This window comes from Mobula birostris, chromosome X (assembly GCF_030028105.1).
Source record: "Mobula birostris isolate sMobBir1 chromosome X, sMobBir1.hap1, whole genome shotgun sequence".
Taxonomy (NCBI): domain Eukaryota; kingdom Metazoa; phylum Chordata; class Chondrichthyes; order Myliobatiformes; family Myliobatidae; genus Mobula; species Mobula birostris.
This window is the reverse complement of record NC_092402.1, coordinates 17,951,452-17,972,380: the sequence shown is the minus strand read 5'-3', so window position 1 is coordinate 17,972,380 and position 20,929 is coordinate 17,951,452. Positions and strand designations below refer to the sequence as shown.

At 42.7% G+C, this 20,929-nt stretch overlaps 1 protein-coding gene across 3 annotated transcripts in view; it reads right to left on the bottom strand.

Moving 5' to 3' along the window:
* Nucleotides 1–20,929, bottom strand: part of LOC140191648 (protein AF-10-like) — a 290,386-nt gene that overhangs the window by 25,888 nt on the left and 243,569 nt on the right. For all 3 annotated transcript variants that reach the window (XM_072249244.1, XM_072249246.1, XM_072249245.1), the window contains 4 exons: nt 15,036–15,166; nt 13,757–13,945; nt 7,027–7,115; nt 1,559–1,947 (listed from right to left, as the gene is read on the bottom strand). In XM_072249244.1, the coding sequence (XP_072105345.1) occupies nt 1,559–1,947; nt 7,027–7,115; nt 13,757–13,945; nt 15,036–15,166 (798 nt within the window). The remainder of the gene's footprint in view (nt 1–1,558; nt 1,948–7,026; nt 7,116–13,756; nt 13,946–15,035; nt 15,167–20,929) is intronic.

The following is a 20,929-nucleotide window of genomic DNA, read 5'->3' as shown; positions in this document are numbered from 1 at the left end:
AAGGCCTGGATTACGATCCAGAGACATTCCTTCAAATCTTATCACAGCAGCCAGGGAAAACTGAAATGTAAATAATTAAATCATTTGGGAACAAATCTGGCATCTCTACTTGTGATCTTCTGGGAACAACTGGAATGGCATAAAAAAAACTAAAGTGATTCACTAAAAGAAGAATTAGGAAAGGGAATGAAAGGTGGTTGGAGAAAAGTAAAGGGTAAAAGTCGGAGGTAAGGTTTTTTTTACACAGAGAGTGCTGGGTGGATAGAGTGTGCTGCCAGGGGTGGTGATGGAGACAGATACATTAGGGACATTTAAGAGTCTCTTAGATAGGCACATGGATGATAGAAAAATGGAGGGCTATATGGGAGGGAAGAATTAGTTTGATTTTGGAGCAGGTTAAAGGGTCAGCAAAACATCATGGGTCAAAGGGCTTTTACTGTGTTGAACTGTATAATGCCCTAATATTCTATGAAATTTGCCATCCTTACATGGCCTGACCTAAATATGATTTCAGAACCACCAATGTAGTTAATTCTTTGTAGTTCAGAGATAACTTCAAAATGGATAAAAATCACTGGCTTTGTCAGTGCCAGAATGGTCTTTGAACAAATTTATAAAAGATGTAGTTGACTCTTAACTATGCCTTGAGATGCAGTTGAAAGCAAGGGAAACGTAGGATTATTAATAAATTCTGGACCACTGCAATAGGTTATCGGTTCATTGTCACTTTGCTATTAGTAGGGACTTGCAGTCCTGACTTAACTTCCAAATGTGCATATCAATCATTAAGAACCCTCAGCGTAAGGGACATGCTCTTTTCTTGTTACTACCAGCTGGGAGGAGATGCAGAGCTTGAATGGTTCAGAAAAAGCTTCTTCCTTTCTGCCATCAGATTTCGAAACAATCCATGAACCCGTGAACAGTTCCTCGTTATTCCTTTTCTCCAGAATCCAAATCACGTTTATTATGACTGACTTTTGTCATAAAATGTGTTGTTTTATGGCAGATTTATAGTGCAAGACATAAAAATACTATGACTGTTACAATAAATCATAATAATAATAAATAGATAATGTAAAAGGAATAGTGAGGTAGTGTTCATGGACTCCAGAAATCTGATGGCAGAGGGATAGAACTTGTTGCAGAAATGGTGAGCGTGTGTCTTCAGGCTCTTGTACCTTCTCCCTAATGGTAGCTAATATTATATTTATTTTTATTTTTGCAGTTTATAGTTTTACATCTTTCCCCTGTACTTCTGCCCCAAAACAACAAATTTCACGCTTTCTACGTCAGTGATAGTAAACCTGATTCTGATGGTCTTCAATGGCTGTAAAACATTTTAGGACATCCTGAGAAGGAAGTGACAGGTACCACAGAAATCTAAACTTTTTCTTTACATGCTGATTTGGAGCTGCCCAAGAAGAATTAATCTGAAACACTTCCTAACACTCTTCACTAAAACAATATATATTAGTATTTGATCAGGAACAAGTGCACACATCAGGCAGTATTGTTCAAATAAGGTCTGCCTGGTTACTGAAAAATGAGGCAATCTGACCTGTGACAGAGGCCAGCTGTTGGTGGAACATTAATGGGTGCAGACGTATGTGCGAGGGAGTTATGGATTGATGCCACAGATGCAGATGATTGGCTCACACCATTCAGAGGACCGACAATACCATTGCTGGCCAATTGGGAACCCAGGGGGCCTCCCATCATCCCAGTCATCATGGGTGTAGATGAGAAAGTTGTCGTCGCCGTGGAAACACTGCTGCCCAGGCTTCCCACGCAGGTCCTAGCCAACCCGTTGACTGGCTGCGAAATTCCGGCCATTCCTGGAAGCTGGAGGGAGACCGGACTTTGCTGCAGAAGTGGCAGGGCAGGAGGTGGGGTGCTCTGGAGGGACGAAGATGAGCTGCTTCTACTGTGGCATCCAGAGTGGAGATCCTAGAGAAAGAGAAAGAAAGGTCCAATTACACTCACATAATTCTTTAATAATAAATAGTAACACCCCAAGTTTCTATAAAGTGGGTTTTCTACTTTCCTAGAAGTTTGAGGAGATTCGGCATGTCAGCTAAAACTCTGACAAACTTCGACAGATACACAGTGGAGAATATCCTGACTGGTTTCATCAGTCTGGTCTGTTAACACCAATACTCAAAAATGGAAATCTCTACAAAAGGTAGGAAGGGTTAGGTTGATCTTAGACTAGATTAAAAGGATGGCACAACATTGTGGTGGAAGGGCTTGTAACGTGCTAGGTTTTAGGTTGTATGTTCTATGTGGCGGATACAGCCCAGTCCATCACAGGCAATGCCCTCCCCCATTATTGAACACATTTACAAGGAGTAACTGCCTTTATTAAACACAGAACTTAGAACATAAAAAATTATAGCACAGTACAGACCCTTTGGCCAACAATGTTGTGCCGAGCTTTTAACCTACTCCAAGATCATTCTAACCCTTCCATCCCACATTGCCCTCCATTTTTTATCATCCATGTGCCGATCTAAGAGTTTCTTATATGTCCCTAATGTATCTGCCTCTATCGCCACCACTGGCATGCATTCAATTCATCCACTACAGCTGCGGCTTGCTACCACCCACACTGGAATTCTGCAGATGCTGGAAATTCAAGCAACACACATCAAAGTTGCTGGTGAACGTAGCAGGCCAGGCAGCATCTCTAGGAAGAGGTGCAGTCGACGTTTCAGGCCGAGACCCTTCGTCAGGACTAACTGAAGGAAGAGTGAGTAAGGGATTTGAAAGTGGGAGGGGGAGGGGGAGATCCAAAATGATAGGAGAAGACAGGAGGGGGAGGGATGGAGCCAAGAGCTGGACAGGTGATTGGCAAAAGGGGATATGAGAGGGTCATGGGACAGGAGGTCCGGGAAGAAAGACAAGGGGGGGGGGAACCCAGAGGATGGGCAAGGGGTATAGTCAAAGGGACAGAGGGAGAAAAAGGAGAGTGAGAGAAAGAATGTGTGTATAAAAATAAATAACAGATGGGGTACGAGGGGGAGGTGGGGCATTAGCGGAAGTTAGAGAAGTCGATGTTCATGCCATCAGGTTGGAGGCTACCCAGATGGAATATAAGGTGTTGTTCCTCCAACCTGAGTGTGGCTTCATCTTTACAGTAGGAGCCCCTACAATTTGCTTACCAACACAACTGATCGACAGATGACGCAATACCAACTGCTCTACACGCAGTCCTTACACATCTGGAGAAGAAGGGTGCTCATGTGAGAATGCTGTTCTTGGACTACAGTTCAACATCCAACACCATAATTCCATCTTGGTTTGACAAGAAGCTCAGAGACCTCGGCCTTGACGCTGCTTTGAGCAGCTGGACCCTGGACCTCCTGTCAGATCACCGGCAGGTGGTAAGAGTGGGCTCCCTCACCTCTGCCCTTCTGACCCTCAATACAGGTGCCCTTCAGAGCTGTGTCCTAAGCCCCCTCCTTTACTCTCTGTATATCCATGACTGCTGCCACCCACAGCTCCAATCTGCTGATTAAATTTACTGATGATACTACATTGATTGGTTTTATCTCAAATAATAACAAGGCAGCCTACAGAGAAGAACTCATCACCCTGACACAGTGGTGTCAGGAAAACAACCTCTCCCTCAATGTCGCAAAAACAAAGGAGCTGGTTGTGGATTACAGGAGGAATGGAGACGGGCTAACCCCTATTGACATCAATAGATCTGGGGTGGAGAGGGTGAACAGCTTTAAGTTCCTCAGCATTCACATCACCGAGGATCTCGCGTGGTCTGTACATACCGGCTGTGTGGTGAAAAAAGCACAACAGCACCTCTTTCACCTCAGACAGTTGAAGAAGTTTGGTATGAGCCCCCAAATTCTAAGGACTTTCTACAGGGGCACAATCGAGAGCATCCTGACTGGCTGCATCACTGTCTGGTATGGGAACTATACTTCCCTCAATTGCAAGACTCTGCAGAGCAAACAGCCCAGTGCATCTATAGATGTGAACTTCCCACTATTCAGGGCATTTACAGAGACAGGTGCGTAATAAGGGCCCGAAGGATCATTGGGGACCCGAGTCACCTCAACCACAAACTGTTCCAGCTGCTACCATCCGGGAAACTGTACCACAGCATAAAAGCCAGGACCAACAGGCTCCGGGACAGCTTCTTCCACCAGGCCATCAGACTGATTAATTCACACTGATACAATTGTATCGCTACGCTATATTGACTATCCTGTTGTACATACGATTTATTACAAATTACTATAAATTGCACATTGCACATTTAGACGGAGATGTAACGTAAAGATTTTTACTCATGTATGGGAAGGATGTAAGTAATAAAGTCAATTCAATTCAATTCTGTGTATAAGATCTACTTCTGATAAATCCCCTATACTTTCCTCCAGTCATCTTAAAAATTATGCCTTCTTGTATTAGCTATAGCAGCCCTGGGAAAAAGTCCACCCTATCCATGTCTCTTATCATATACACCTTGTTGGAAATGACTGATTTTTAAATAATACTTCTTATAAGATTTGTGCTTTCTAACAAACTCATGCATTTTCACACTCACTGCCAGAAAGCAGTATCACAACTAACTGACGGTTTATCACCTTTCTCATTTTTCATTGGCTAAGTATTAACATATTACCCACATGATATAATTGAGAGTTTTTCCGCCACACAAGTCGCCTTGAAGCACCCTAGAAGCATCTTCCCCTCTGCCATCTGATTCCTAAATGGACATTGAACCCGTGAACACTACCTCACTTTTTTTATATATTTCTGTTTTTGGCATGATTTTTAAACTATCAATATATGTATACTGTAATTGATTGATTGATTGATTTTTTTTCTCCTTCTTCTTCTATATTATGTATTGCATTGAACTGCTGCTGTTAAGTTAACAAATTTCACGACACATGCCTGTGATAATAAACCTGATTCTGATGTAATTGTTTTAATTATGTAGCCTATTAGTTCATTCCTATCCAAGGAATTTCTTTATCTTATCTATAAAAGTGATAGATTTTTCAGAAGTGCCATCTTGGCTTCTTTCCTATCTTTATCTTACACCTCTTAGCATTGTTTCTCAGCTCTTTATTTAGTATACTTAGTATTTGTACGTTTGTACTCAATAATCTGAAATCTTAGAATTAAGAATGCTCGTCATTCTTGACACCTGGAAGAATCCCAAGGATCAGAAAATAAACAGAGATGCAAATGCTACCAAGTTATCTCTCATCTTCATTCAATCCAAAGAGAAAAGCCCTAGCTCACTCAACCTCTCCTTATAAAACATGCTCGGTATTCCAGCAGCATCCTGGTAAATCTCCTCTCCACCCTCTCTAAAGCTTCCACATCATTTCTATTATAAATAGCCATCATTGGCATACATGGTGAAATTCAATATATATATAAAATATAGTTGAATTAAAAATAGTACAAAACCAGAAATTTTTTAAAAAAGTGAGATAGTGTTTGTGGGTTCAATATCTATTCAGAAATCGGACGGCAGAGGGGAAGAAGCTGAGTGTGTGCCTTCAGACTTCTGTACTTTCTTCCTGATGGTAACAATGAGAAAAGGGCATGTCCTGGGTGATGGGAGTCTTTAATAATGGATGTCGCCTTTCTGAGGCACTGCTCCTTGAAGATGTCTTGGATACCACAGAGGCTAGTACCCAAGATGGAGCTGAGTAATTTTACAAGTTTCTGTAGCTTCTTTCCCTCCTATAAGGTAGCAACTCCCCCTCACTCCCAATACCAGACAGTGATGCAGCCTGTCAGAATGCTCTCCATGGTACATCTGTAGAAGCTTTCGAGTGTTTTAGTTGACAAGCCAATTCTCCTCAAACTCCTAATGAAATATACCAGCTGCAGTAAATTGACTTTGTTTAGTGTACGATACCCTACTGTGAATAATACACCCTCCTCCATCTTCTTCTCCCCACCTCCAACTTCAGAGGGTGATACAGTGTTGGCAATAAATATCCTGCAACACAGAAGTTGGTCACTAGTAGGGAATTCAGTAGAAACCTCTCGGTCCAGACAGTGGAGTGTGTTTGAGGTGGATTAACAGATATATTAAAGGACAAGCTGGAAATGGCAGAAAGGAAGTGGCTACTACAAAGCTGAAGTGAAGAGGGGCCGTGCAACGAAACTAATGAGCAAACAATGCTCTGTACCAGCTGTAAGGTATCAAAGGTTATGGGAGGAGGCAGGAGAATGGGGTTGAATGGGAAAATAAACCAGCCATGACTCATTGGGCTAAATTGCTTAATTCTGCTCCTATCTCTTATGATCTTAAAATCCCACTGAAACCCAAAGTGGGTTTTAATGGGATTTTAAGTGGGTTCAATTCCCATTGCTGTCTGTTAGGAGACTGTGCATTCACCTGTGGTTATATTTCCTCTGTGCACTCTGCTTTTTGCAAACATTCCAAAGAGGTATGAGTTAGTGTTAGTAAGTCATGGGCATGCTATGTTGGCGCTGGATGCATAATGATACTTGTAGGCTGTCACCCCACCCCCACCTCCCCAGCACAACCTCAGACTGTGTTGGTCACTGATGCAAATGACATATTTCACTGTATGTTTCGATAAAGCTGATCTTTAAATCTTTAACAGGAGAAAGCTATTTAATCATCAGAGCCTGTTGCACTACTCAATCATATTGTGGCTGACCTGAAGCTTTTGACAAAATTGCTTGAGAAAAATGTTTTAATATTTTAATTTAGACCCTTTGTTTGAACTATTTATTATAAAGATAAATCCAGCTGTCTTTCTAGCCTGTGTAAGGAACGACTTACTGATATCACTAATTTTTAGGTTATACCTCCTTGTTCTAGGCTCTTCCAGGTGATTGGGACTTTTAGTTACTAAGCAAGGGCCTGTCTCATTAGCGGTATGCTGTAAGAGGTCAATGTCTCCTGCAGAAGGCTACCTCTTTATACTGCTATACTGTAAACTGTAAGAGGTCAATGTCTCCTTCTGTGGAAGGCAACAGATCTTCCCCAGACAGTGTGTTAAATACCTCTGATGATGCAGAGAGAGAGTTCTCAGTTATGAAGCTGCTCTTCGAAGGAGGACTCTTACTGCTGTTCAGCAGTTCGGAGCTGCAGGCTGTACCCAGGAAAAAGAGGGAAAATGATCAGATTAATTATTATTGTCACATACTAAGATGCAGTGAGCATAAACATAAGTTATTCTGCAGATGCTGGAAATCCAGAGTAACACACACCAAATGCAGGGGAATAAACAATTGATGTTCAAAGTAAATTTATTATTAAAGTACATATATTTCAGGTTCCTTAAGGTTGTTATAACTGGGGGTGGTAATGGGGATAAGCTCCCTCTACCTATTAAATTATCTCAAATAACCCTTGACAACCAAGTCCAGCTCCTTGCCTTCACGTGTGGCTTCGCTACTAAGCCCAGGGAACCATTTCTAGTGACAGGAGAAGAGGCCAAGGCAGGTTACTGGCACCTTAAAACCAGTTGATTCAGACAGATGGTGCTCATCAGCTATGGTTAGCAGCTCATCTAGGAGAAGGCTTCAAACCTCTGCTGCCTTGCAGCTATGCCCACTCATGGGGAAGGCTTTCGGAGCAAACCCTGAGGAAAAATCTAGAGCTGGAGTCCCTGAGGCAGTCCTCTGCTGAATTCAACGTTGACTGGCAACTCCTGCGACACTGCTGGTACCAAACTGTATCGGTCTCTGCCGTTCCTTTGGGTTCATCAGATGCGTGGAGAGGGGGAGCTTGCTACATGGGCAACAGCTTGGTCTCCATATCGTACTACCCAGACTTGTGTATCTAGGCAAGCTAGTACTCAACACCCACAGTCAACCTTAACCAATGGAGGCCTTCGGATACATATATGTCACAATATACAACTCTGAGATTAACTTTTTGCAGGCATTTACATAAATACAAAGAAAAAAACAAGCATAATAATAATAAATAAATAAGCAATAAATATTGATAAAATAAGATGAAGAGTCCTTGAAAGTCAGTCCATAGGAACAGTTCAGTGTTGGGGAGAGTGAAGTTGAGTGGAGTTATCCCCTCTGATGGTTGAGTGGGTAATAATTGTTCCTGAACCCAGTGATGTGAATCCTAAGGCTCCTGTATCACCTTCTTCATGGCAGGGTGAGAAGAGAGTATGGCCTGGATGGTTGGGGTTCCTGATGATGGATGCTACCTTCTTGCAATAGCGCTCTGTGGTGGCGCTGAGACCCTTCGTCAGGACTGAAACACTGACTGTTTATTCCCCTTCATAGTTGCTACCTAACCTGCTGAGTTCCTCCAGAATTTTGTACATGAGTAACTCTGAGATACAGTGAAATGCTTTGGTTTACATGCCACCCACACAGATCATTCCATTTGTATTTACATCAGGTAGCATAAAAAGACAAAACAGAATGCAGGTATAATGTTACAGATTCAGAGAAAGTGCAAGAGTTCCGCTGTTCATGGTATTTGCATTTGCTGGATCTTGCAGTGGCCAAATTCACAGCTTATACTTTCCTACGTTATATACCTTACAAATAATACAAGTTGTTTGTGAAGGTCTTTGGGATGTCCTAACAGATACAGTGCGGCCATTTTCTTAAATAGAAATTGAACTTTTGTCCCCTTGGATAGGGTTGGATTCAGTCAGTGGGATCTTTTGTTGCAGGGGTGCCAGATGCTGTGACTTCCTTTTTCATTTAACCTTTAATTAATTTGACGAGAAACACATACCACCAGACTCAAGGACAACTTCAAGGACCTAACAGAGGATTGTAAAAACTGTCAAGAGGATCAGCACAGTCATCCTCCCCACTACTTGTGACATTTATCAGAAGCCTTGCATAAGAAGGGACTGAAGCGTTGCTGAGGATCCCTACCACTGATCCCACTATCTCTGTGACCCACTACCATCAGGAACGAGGTACAGAAGCATCAGGACTGGAACTGCCAGACTGGGTAACAGCTTCTTCCATTATGCTGAGAGACTAATGAATACCCTGCCACCACGGAGGTCTTGTCACTAGAACAGCCAGCTGTTTGCCTGTGCTGTGCACTACATACGCATTTTTGAATGATATTTTATTTACTTATTTGTGCTAATATTTTGTTTTATGTACCGTGTGATATTTATTTTGTGGGTGTACTGTGGTCCGAAGGAATATTGTTTCATTAAGTTACATATATGTACAGTCAGATGACAATAAACTTGAACTTGAACTACTGTATCCTGCTGTTATAAAGCACTTGACAGACCTCTTGTATGATAAAGATGAACTTTTGATCTCGCAGCTCTTCCACCTTATTTGTTTATCTGCACTGCAATTCCTCTGAATCTGTAACACTACGGCTTAATGTCAAGGATTATACATATGAACATGAGAAATAGGAGTGGGAGTAGGCCATCACACGTCAGGCACAGAATGGAGCTAAGTCCACAGTCAGATCAGCCATGATCTTATTGAAGGTGGAGGAGACAGCCTACTCCTGTTCTTGTGTTTTACGTTATCTTCTTATGTTGCAGTACTTTCTGAATTAAAATGGATATGACTGCAGTTTAAATCTACTTTGTTGATTGGGATGTGACTTGTTTCTGATATTAGTTGAATAGTTCCAATTTGTCTAACTGACTGTCTCCGCTCCAGTGAGAAACTTGTTGGGGGTAACCCAGCTATAGGAGCCATCTAAGTATTTTTTGGATTATAGGAGCCATATATCTATTTTCTGTCTGTATTGTATTTTGGTGCATTTATTATAGTAATTCGTCATGTGGGTTGGGGTGTAGTAGAAGCAAATGAGTATAGTTATTTATTCAAGTTTGGGGATAATTAGTTGTTAGCCCGAGGGAGTGAGCCACAGGGAATGATTTTTTTTGCTGACAAAAAGTAGTAGTTACTTCAAACCAAATCAAAACCACTGAGAGACTAAGGCTACGTCCACACTAGCCCGGATAATTTTGAAAACGCCAGTTTTGCGTAAAAACGATAGGCGTCCACACCAGGCGTTTTTGACCTCTGTCCACATTAGAATGGATATTTGGGCGAATCTCCTCCTATTGGGCATGCGCAGGACACACAGAAAACAAGCGAAGAGGAAACGGTATATTTGTCCAGTTACAGACTAGAAACTTAAAGGAAATTGCTAAACGAAAGACTTGGTGCGTGTTTGTCCAGAAACATTTCCTACAGCCGTAGTCTCTTCACCGATGAAAAGGACGACAGCTACAACTAAATGTGATATGGCTTATTACTGGGCAAAAGTGACAATTTCATCTACTGAATGTTTGCACAAGCAATACATTAATAAAGCACCTTGTTAAATGTATAAAACATGTCTGCGTCAGTGTTATCTTGTATTTCCATACAATGTTACACTAGGCTGTTACACATCTGTTGTCAGATATTGTTGTGGTGTTGGAGGTTGCGTTCAAGAAAACAATGAAGTGCCGCACTACCGCCACCATTTGTTCCGGCACGTCATGACAGCGTTTTTAAAATTAGCCGGTTACCCCGTACACACTACAATGGCCAACTGGCGTTTTCAGATTTAAACACTCTGGAGAGTGTTTTAGAAAAGCTCCATTTTTGGGGGAGGAAAACGCCATTTCAGTGTGGACAGAGGGTCAAAACGAAGAGAAAAAGCTTCAGTTATGGATTTATCCGGTCTAGTGTGAACGTAGCCTAAGTCAGGGTAATCGACGCTGTGCGACGCACTTCCAAATAATGAATTTCCAAATCAATAAAGGTTCGTTCGATCCTTTGTTACGAAACCAGCAAAGACGAATGATCTTATAGTGTTAATCAACTAACAAAACTAAATTAGCAATATAATGGTCTAATTAGTGGTCTAATAATGTCCCAATTAATTCATTAAGACTGTATTGTATGAACTTGTTAGTTAAAATCAAAGCTTGCATACAATCATGTGTCAGATGTAGAATGGAGATGCAGGGAGGATCTTAATGAAAAGAGTCAAAAACTTTTGTGAGACCAGAAAAGGTCGGATATGGTGGCTGCTGCTGCTCTCTGCATTCTGCTTGCAGCTGACCTGAGTGACGATCATGTTGACTGTGTCTCAGCCATGATCTTATTGAATGGTCGAGCAAGCTGAATGGGCCAGATGGCCTACTCCTGCTCCTATTTCATGTGTTCTTATGTATAATCCTTGACAACAAGAATGTTGGTCAACTATGGGTAGCATCTTAGCTGGGGCTCTATACACAAGCTTTCTGACAGGGGTTGATGGACAGTACAGCAGGACCACAAACACTAGCCTTGAAGCAGGGTGTTGAACTGCCAATTTCCCTCCACAGATGCTACCTGATCCGCCAGCCTGTGTGCATTCACTTTATCTCTGCCCCTCATTGTTTTATACATTTTCATAAGGCTACCTACCGCTCCAAAGGAAAAGTCCTAGGCTGCCTACCTTTCCCTATAACTCAGGCTGTTGGGTTCTGGCAACACCTCAAATACTATTTTCAATGGCTATACGCTGGACAATTTCAGAGTTCAAAGGTTATGGAGAAAATGTCAAATACTGTGGGTTAAAGGGTAAATGTTAACTGCACAGGGGTAAGGAAGAGGCTGAACACTTTCAACTAAGAGCTAACAATTAGTCTGGAGGCTACCTCAAGCCAACCTCCTGGTATGGTGGGAGCGATAATGTAAGACTAAAGTATTCCTTGCAGTCGAAATTCAAGATTCAAGTTTATTTATTACGTGTACAGGTTTTCCCCACCATCCGAAGTTAGAACGTTCCTATGAAATGGTTCGTAAGCCGGAATGTCGTAAAGCGAAGAAGCAATTACCATTTATTTATATGGGAAAAATTTGTGAGCGTTCGCAGACCCAAAAATAAACTACCAAATCATGCCAAATAACACATAAAACCTAAAATAACAGTAACATATAGTAAAAGCAGGAATGATATGATGAATACACAGCCTATATAAAGTAGAAATAATGTATGTACAGTGTAGTATCACTTACGGGAATCGGGAAGACATCGAGCACACTGATGATGGTGTGTTAGGCTGAGTTGTCGGAGGTTGGGGTTCTGCAGTGGCCCCCACACTCCGTGCAGTGAACCGATACCGATCTGCGAAGCATGCAGGGGTACAGCGGTAGCCGGGACGCACCCAGCACATCTTTAAGAAAAAAGCCGAAATAAACAAGCTAATTAGTTAGGTGCCGCCCGGCACCTAATTAATTAGCTTGTTTATTTCAGCTTTTTTCTTAAAGATGTGCTGGGTGCGTCCTGGCTACCGCTGCATTCTTCGCAGATCAGTATCTGTCAGCGGCCTGGGGTTTGGGATGGTGGGACACTGGGGTGTCATCTCGTCATCTGTTTCCATCAGGGCAGGCAGGTCATCTTCTTCTATGTCTGCCTGCCTCGATGTCGAAGGTCGAGGTTCGTCATCTGCTGTGGCTGATGTGGAAGGCTTGCTTGACTGCTTAGCCTTGCGCATTTTTCTATCATACAGTTCTTTGTAAGCACTCAAACCATCTTGCAAATATGCCCTAAACCGACGTACTCTTTCAAAACTAAAGTCGTACTTTATTATTGCAGCGAAAATCTCACGCAGTTGCTTCACATTCAGTTCCTGGATGACTTCACTTTCGGTCCGTTTGCTACTGTATTTGATTTCGATTGTTATCCTTTCCTCTTCCAATTGCATCAGCTCTTCACCTATCAGTTCTTGGTCATGGGATGCCAAAATCTCTTCAACATCACCTTCGTCAACTTCCACAAGCCAAACTCACCTTGTCCTTACTTCGTTCACCACAATCGAAACGCTTAATTATGTCTAGTTTTATGCTGTGTAACACCCTTACGAGCTCTTTCAGGCTTTTCCGATACCTTAGAACTCATCTTGCTAATGGCTGCTCACAGGCATGTGTTAAAGCAATGCCAGCTAGAATGCAGTTCTGAAACCAGGGGAGAATGGCTGCTCGGGGTGTGCGTTGTCTTTTATCGCGCGCTGTTTTTTCTCATGCGCTGCTTTTTTCGTAACAGTGAAAACACCTTCTGTTAGCGAAAACAGGTAACTAATGTAGGTCTTTGGTAACAGTGAGGTTTCGTAAAGTGAACATTTGAAAAGCGGGGGACACCTGTACATCGAAACATACAATGAAATGCGTTGTTTGCGTTCATTACCAATACACCCAAGGATGCCATGGGGGCAGCCTGCAAGTGTTGCCACACATTCCGGTGCCAACACAGTATGCCCACAATGTTCAAAATAAGAACACAACACACAACACAACAGAACTTTTCTCTCCATTTTCCTCTCAGATTCAAATTCATTTATTTATTACATGTACATTGAAACATACAGTGAAATTAGTTGTTTGCAATAACAACATCTAGGGATGTGCTGGGGGTAGTCTGTAAGTGTCACTACTATTCCAGCGCCAAGATAGCATCAGCAGAACACAGAACACAATAAACAACAAAAAACAAGCCCTGTTGCCCTCTCCATCCCACCCACACACACAGCTCTCCAACCACACCTGGTTTGTAACTGGATTTATTGGGTTGTGCTGATAAACTGGAGAGGGATCTCTCTGTCACCAATTATGATCCTGTCATTTTGTCACTCCACATCCAAAGAGTCTTCAGCACTTCACTGCTAATAAATGCAACAGCCAACGTGGTAACGAGCTAAGACTGACCCTTCTTAAGCCCTTCAGCTCCCTGTCATTCAGTCTCACTCTCATGTATACAGTCCACCAATGAGGAAGCACTCCTTACCGTTTTGGGAACTCATTAAATGTGCTTGGGAGGACGGGCCATTGGTTGATGTCACACTGGCAAAGGGGACGGATAGCTGGACATTCAGCAGCTGAAGCCGCTCTTTCTTGGCCGAGAGACTCATGATCTGTTCCTGTAGACGCCGGTTGTCCAACTGCAGCAGGTGCAGAGACTTTAACATATCCACAACTGGGAAGGTTACAGAGATCAAGTCAGTCATTTTCTTTCACCCTTCAAACATTGTCAACACAATCAAGGAGCAGGATCCCAAACAGGAGAACTTACACCCCTTCTGATTAAGCAAACCATACTCAGTATTCACAATATGCTCCCTTCTACTTTATTTTATTTTATTTTTATTTATTTAGAGATAAATAAAAATAAAATAAAATAAAGTAGAAGGGAGCATATTGGTTAACAGGCCCTTCCATATTAACCTACCACCCATATGTCTTTGGAATGTGCAAGTCATCAGGAGGAAACCCGCGTGGTTGGCATTAATTTTGAGAGAGCTAGAATAAAAAAGATGTAATGCTAAGGCTTTGTAAGACATTGATCAGACCACATTTGCAGTATCGTGAGCAGTTTTGGGCCCCTTACCTAGGAAAGGATGTGCTGGTATTGGAAAGGATCCGGACGAGGTTCACGAGAATGATTCTGGGAGTGAAAGCATTAACGTATGAGGAGTGTTTGATGGCTTTCGGCCTATACTCATTGGAGTTTAGAAGAATGCAGTGGGGTGGGGGGGAGTATCATTGAAACCCACTGAATATTGAAAGGCCTAGATAGAGTGGACATGGAGAGGATGTTTCCTATTGTGGGAGAGCCTAGGACCAGAAAGCACAGCCTCAGGATACAAGGGTGTCCCTTCAGAACAGAGATGAGAAGGAATTTCTTTAGCCAGAATGTGGGGAATTTGTGGAATTCATTGCCACGGACCGTTGTGGAGACCAAGTCATTGGGTATATTTAAAGCAGAGGTTGATAGGCTCTTGATGAGTAAAGATGTCAAAGGTTACAGGGAGAAGGCAAGAGAATAAATCAGCCATGACAAAATGGGGACAGACTCGATGGGTTGAATGGCCTAATTCTGCTCCTATACAGTATCTTATGGTCTCATCTACCCAATCAAAACTTGGCATTATTTTGAACACTCCTATCAAATCTCTTCCATTGGCGCGCATAAAAATGTCCACCAATCTACACAGGTGGCGACAGCTTGCTGGTATATTCCTACACAGCAGTCAATTATTCTTAACATGCATAGACTCTGTACTTACTGTCAATGCCTCCTTCTCCACTCCAGTGCTTGTCCAAGAGCTCTTCAATGTTGGATGTTGTCTGTGGTACATTCTCCAGCTGACTGGTTATTGTTTGATTGTAGAGCATGGACAGGCCACCGATGGGAGATCTGTAACAATGGGATAGTGGGAAAAGTCTAGGTTGTATCTCAAATGAAAGTGAATGAATATCTCCTTTTAAATTTAAAGTATTAAGTTTTGTCAACTTAGTTCCTTGACAGAGTGGTCAAGGAAAGGTAACAGATGAACAAGAGGATGATCGGAGCCTTAAAACGGGTTCTGAGGCAGAAACACTCAAAACTTGGATGGAGGGTGCTTGACATGTCATAAGCACAAGGCCACAAAATGAGCCTGAAAGTTGGAGTTTGTTAGAAAAGTTTTCTGCTGACATGAACATGATGGGCTGAATAGCCTTTTAAAAATTGGGGTGGCACAGTGACACAGTTAATTGAACTGTTGCCTCCATCAACTAGGGTTGAATCTGATCTCCAGTGCCATCTGTGTGGAGTTGCATGTTCTTCCAAGGACTGCTTGGGTTTCGCTCGGGTGCTTCAGTTTCCCATTCCCTCCTCCTACACACTCCATGTCCCAAAGACATGCAGGTTGGTTTGTGGCTGGAAGCTACGCTAGGTGTGTAGATGAGTGGCAGAATCTTGGGGGGAGTCAATGAGAATGTGGGGAGATCAGTGTAAGAATCAGTGTAAATGGGTATTTGATGGGCTGTTTCTGTCACTGGCAGAGAGAGATCCAGCAACTGTGGCAAGATACCTTAGCACTGAACACAACACTTTACAGTGCCAGTGATTACCGTCTGATTCCTGCCGTTGCCTATAAGGAGTTTGTATGTTCTCCCTTTGACCACATAGGTTTCCTCACTCATTCCAAAGATGAATGGTTAGGGTTAGAGTTAGGGTTAGTTTGTTGAGGGCATGCTGTGTTGGCATGGGAAGCATGGCGTCTCTCGCGAGATGCTCCAGGCACAATCCTCGAACTGTATTGGTTACTGTTGCAAATGATGCATTTCATCAGGACTGAAATGTCAACTGTCCATTTCCCTCCATAGGTATTGCCTGACCTGTTGAGGTCCTCCAGCGTTTCTTATGTGTTGCTCAAGATTTCCAGTATCTGCAGAATCTCGTGTGTCTCTGTGCTCACAGGAGAACTCTCTGTTAGAGCAATATAGCACAGAAACACCATGCCTATTCTAGCCATCAGGTACCCATTTAAAGCAATAAACAAATGGACACAAAAGCAGCACACAGGACCTGTCGACTGTTTATTCCCCTCCACAGATGCTGCCTAACCTGCTGAATTCCTCCAGAATTGAGTGTTGCTCTTGATTTCCAATATCTGCGAAATCTCTTACGTTTAAGGTACCTGTCTATACCAACTCCATTTCTAACACTAATTTCAACATGTTCTACGACAAATGCTCATCTAAATAGTTGCTAAGTGGCGTGAGAGTACCTGCATCCAACACCCCTCAAGCTTCAAAGAGCAGCATGGGTTCTTAGTGTGGTTTTTAATGATGCTTGTACACCAAGGAACAAGCCAGAGCAGGGGTCCCCAACTTTTTTTGCATTACGGACCAGTTTAATATTGACAATATTCTTGCAGACCGGCCGACTGCGGGGGGTGTTCAAGTAGGGATAAAATCACCTCAACATGTCTTTTACAGTTAGAGTTGCCAACTTTCTCACTCCCAAATAAGGGACAAAAGTAGCAGTCAAATCCCGGAACACTTGTGTTTACCCCCGAAAGACTACCGTGACCATGAAGCCTTGCGCGGGCACCTGTGTGTGCATGCGTGAGTGACGTGCGCATGCGCGTACGTGCTGATTTTTTTTTGCACAAAGCGGTTTTGGCTTAATCTTCCCAACTATACAGTACATACATTACTTCTACGCTATATAGGCTGTGTATTTATCATATCATTCCTGCTTTTACTATATGTTAGTGTTATTTTAGGTTTTATGTGTTATTTGGTATAACTTGGTAGGTTATTTTTTGGGTCTGGAAATGCACAAAAATTTTTCCCATACAAATTAATGGTAATTGCTTCTTCGTTTCACGCTATTTTGGCACGAAAGGTTTCATAGGAACGCTCTACCTTAGTGGGGGAAATATAGGACAAGGGCGGTCCCGTATGGGACAAACCAATTTAGCCCAATATACGGGATGTCCCGGCAAATATGGGACAGTTGGCAACCCTATGTTCAAGTTCAACAGTGCGTGACAGGGAATGAGGAAAGGTGCAGCTGACTCATATCGTTTCCTCGCGGCCTGGTACTGGTCCACGGCCCAGTGGTTGGGGACCGCTGAGCTAGAGCTTCCAAAGACTACATCAATAGACTTCTGGAGATTTAAGTAATGACTGAAAAAATAATATTAAATCATTAGAAAGGGATGACATAGGATCAGAAAGTGTAGAGTCTCTATGGGTTGAGTTAAGAAATGGCAAAGGTAAAAGGACCCTAATGGCAGTTGTATACAGGCCTCCAAACAGCGGCCGGGATGTGGATTACAAATTACAGCAGGATATAGAAAAGGCATGTCAGAAGGGCAATGTCATGATAATCATTGGGAATTTTAACATGAAAGTGGATTGGGAAAACCAGGCCAGTACTGGACCTCAAGAGAGAGAATTTGTAGAATGTCTAAGGGATGGCTTTTTAGAACAGCTTGTTGTTGAGCCCACTAGGGGATCGGCTGTGCTGGATTGGGTGTTGTGCAATGATCCGGAGGTGATAGGAGAGATTATGGATAAAGAACCCTTAGGGAACAGTGATCACAATATGATCAAGTTCACTTTGAAATTTGAGAGGGAGAAACTGAATTCCAATATGTCAGTATTTCAGTAGAATAAAGGAAATTACAATGGCATGAGAGGGGAACTGGCCAAGGTTGACTGGAAAGAGACGCTAGCAGGAAGGACAGCAGAACAGCAATAGCTGGAGTTTCTGTGAAAAATGAGGAAGTGCAAGACAAATATATTTCAAATAAGAAGAAATTTTCAAATGGAAGATGGACACTACCGTGGCTGACAAGTGAAGTCAGAGCCAAAGTAAAAGCAAAAGAGGGCATACAAGGAAGCCAAAGCTAGTGGGAAGATAGAGAATTGGAAAGCTTTTAAAAGCTTGCACAAGGAAACTAAGAAGGTAAGAAGGTCATTAGGAAGGAAAAGGTGAATTATGAAAGGAAGCTGGCAACTAATATCAAAGAAGATACTAAAAGCTTTTTTAAGCATAGAAAGGGTAAAAGAGAATCGAGGATAGATATAGGGCCAATAGAAAATGACGCCGGAGATATTGTAATGAGATACGCAGGGATGGCAGAGGAACTGAATGTGTATTTTGCATCAGTCTTCACAGTGCAAAACATCTGCAGTATACCGGACACGTAAGAGTGTCAGGGTAGTGAGGTTTGTGCAGTGAAAATTACAACTGAGAAGGTGCTCAGGAAGCTTAATGGTCTGAGAGTGGATAAATCTCCTGGACCTGATGGAATGCACCCTCGGGTTTTGAAGGAAGTAGCTGGAGAGACTGCGGAGGCATTAGCAATGATCTTTCAAGAATTGATAGATTCTGACATTGTACTGGATGACTAGGAAACTGCAAATGTTACCCCACTATTTAAGAAAGGTGGGACGCAGCAGAAAGGAAACTATAGACCTGTTAGCCTGACATCAGTGGTTGGGAAGTTGTTGGAATTGGTTGTTAGGATGAGATTACGGAGTACCTGGAGGCACATGACAAGATAGGCCAAATCCAGCATGGTTTCCTGAAAGGAAAATCCTGCCTGACTAAACTACTGCAATGTTTTGAGGAAATTACAAGCAGGGTAGAGAAAGGAGATGCAGTAAATGTGGTGTACTTGGATTTTCAGAAGGCCTTTGACAAGGTGCCACACATGAGGCTGCTTAGCAAGATAAGGGCCCATGGAATTACAGGGGAGTTACTAGCATGGGTGGAGCATTGGTTGATCGGCAGAAAACAGAGAGTGGGAATAAAGGGATCCTATTCTGGCTGGCTGCCAGTTACCAGTGGAGTTCCACAGGGGTCGGTGCTGGGACTGCTGCTTTTTACTATGTATGTCAATGATTTAGACTATGGGATTAATGGATTTGTGGCTAAATTTGCCAATTTTATAAACATAGGTGGAAGAGCGGGTAGTGTTGAGGAAACAGAGATCCTACAGAGAGACTTAGATAGTTAGGGGGAATGGGCAAAAAAGTGGCAAATGAAATACAATCTTGGAAAGTGTATGGTCATGCACTTTGGTGGAAGAAATAAACGGACAGACTATTATTTAGATGGGGAGAGAATACAAAATGCAGAGATGCAAAGGGACTTGGCAGTCCTCGTGCAGGATACCCTAAAGGTTAACCTCCAGGTTGAGTTGGTGATGAAAAAGGTGAATGCAATGTTGGCATTCATTTCTAGAGGTATAGAATATAGCAGCAGGGATGTGATGTTGAGGCTCAATAAGGCACTTGTAAGACCACACTTGGAGTATTGTGTGCAGTTTTGGGCTCCTTATTTTAGAAAGGATATACTGACATTGCAGAGGGTTCAGAGAAGATTCACGAGAATGATTCCAGGAATGAAAGGGTTACCGTATGAGGAACGTCTGGCAGCTCTTGGGCTGTATTCCCTGGAGTTCAGGAGAATGAGGGGAGATCTCATAGAAACATTCCAAATATTAAAAGGCTTGAACAGATTTGATATGGCAAAGTTATTTCCCAAGGTAGGGGAGTCTAGGACAAGAGGGCATGACTTCAGGATTGAAGGACGTCCCTTTGGAACTGAAATGTGGAAAAATTACTTCAGTCAGAGGGTGGTAGATCTGTGGAATTTGAGCGGCTGTGGAGGACAAGTCATTGGGTGTATTTAAGGCAGAGATAGGTAGGTTCTTGATTAGCCAGGACAGCAAAGGGTATGGGGAGAAAGCAGGGGAATGGGGATGACTGAAAGAATTGGAACAGCCCATGATTGAATGGCGGAGCATACTCGATGGGCCGAATGGCCTACTTCTGCTGCTATATCTTATGGTCTTATGGACTGAGGGTGGATCAACCATGATCTGATGGAATGGGGGTGGAAGGAGCAGCATGGTAGTGCAGCGGTTAGCACAACAATTCACAGTGCCAGCAATCACAATCAGGGTTCAATTCCTGCCGCTGTCTGTAAGGATTTTGTATGTTCTCCCTGTGATCGGGTGGGTTTCCTCCAGGTGCTCTGGTTTCTTCCCACATTCCAAAATTTCCAAAACTTTGGATCTGTCTTCAATAGGGAAGACACAACCAATCTTCCAGATGTAATAATGCCCGGAGGACCTAGGGTAACAGAGGAACTGAAGGAAATCGCATCAGGCACAAAATGGTGTTGCTTAAACCGATGGGACTGAAGGCTGGTAAGTCCCCGGGACCTGATGGTCTGCATCCCAGGGTACTTAAGGAGGTGGCTCTAGAAATTGTGGACGCATTGGTGATCATTTTCCAATGTTCTATAGATTCAGGATCAGTTCCTGAGGACTGGAGGGTAGCTAATGTTATCCCACTTTTTAAGAAAGGAGGGAGAGAGAAAACAGGGAATTATAGACCAGTTAGTCTGACATCAGTGGTGGGGAAAATGCTGAAGTCAATTATAAAGGATGAAATAGCGGCACATTTGGATAGCAGTAACAGGATTGGTCTGAGTCAGCATGGATTTACGAAGGGGAAATCATGCTTGACTAATCTTCTGGAATTTTTTGAGGATGTAACTATGAAAATGGACAAGGGAGAGCCAGTGGATGTAGTGTACCTGGACTTTCAGAAAGCCTTTGATAAGGTTCCACATAGGAGATTAGTGGGCAAAATTAGAGCACATGGT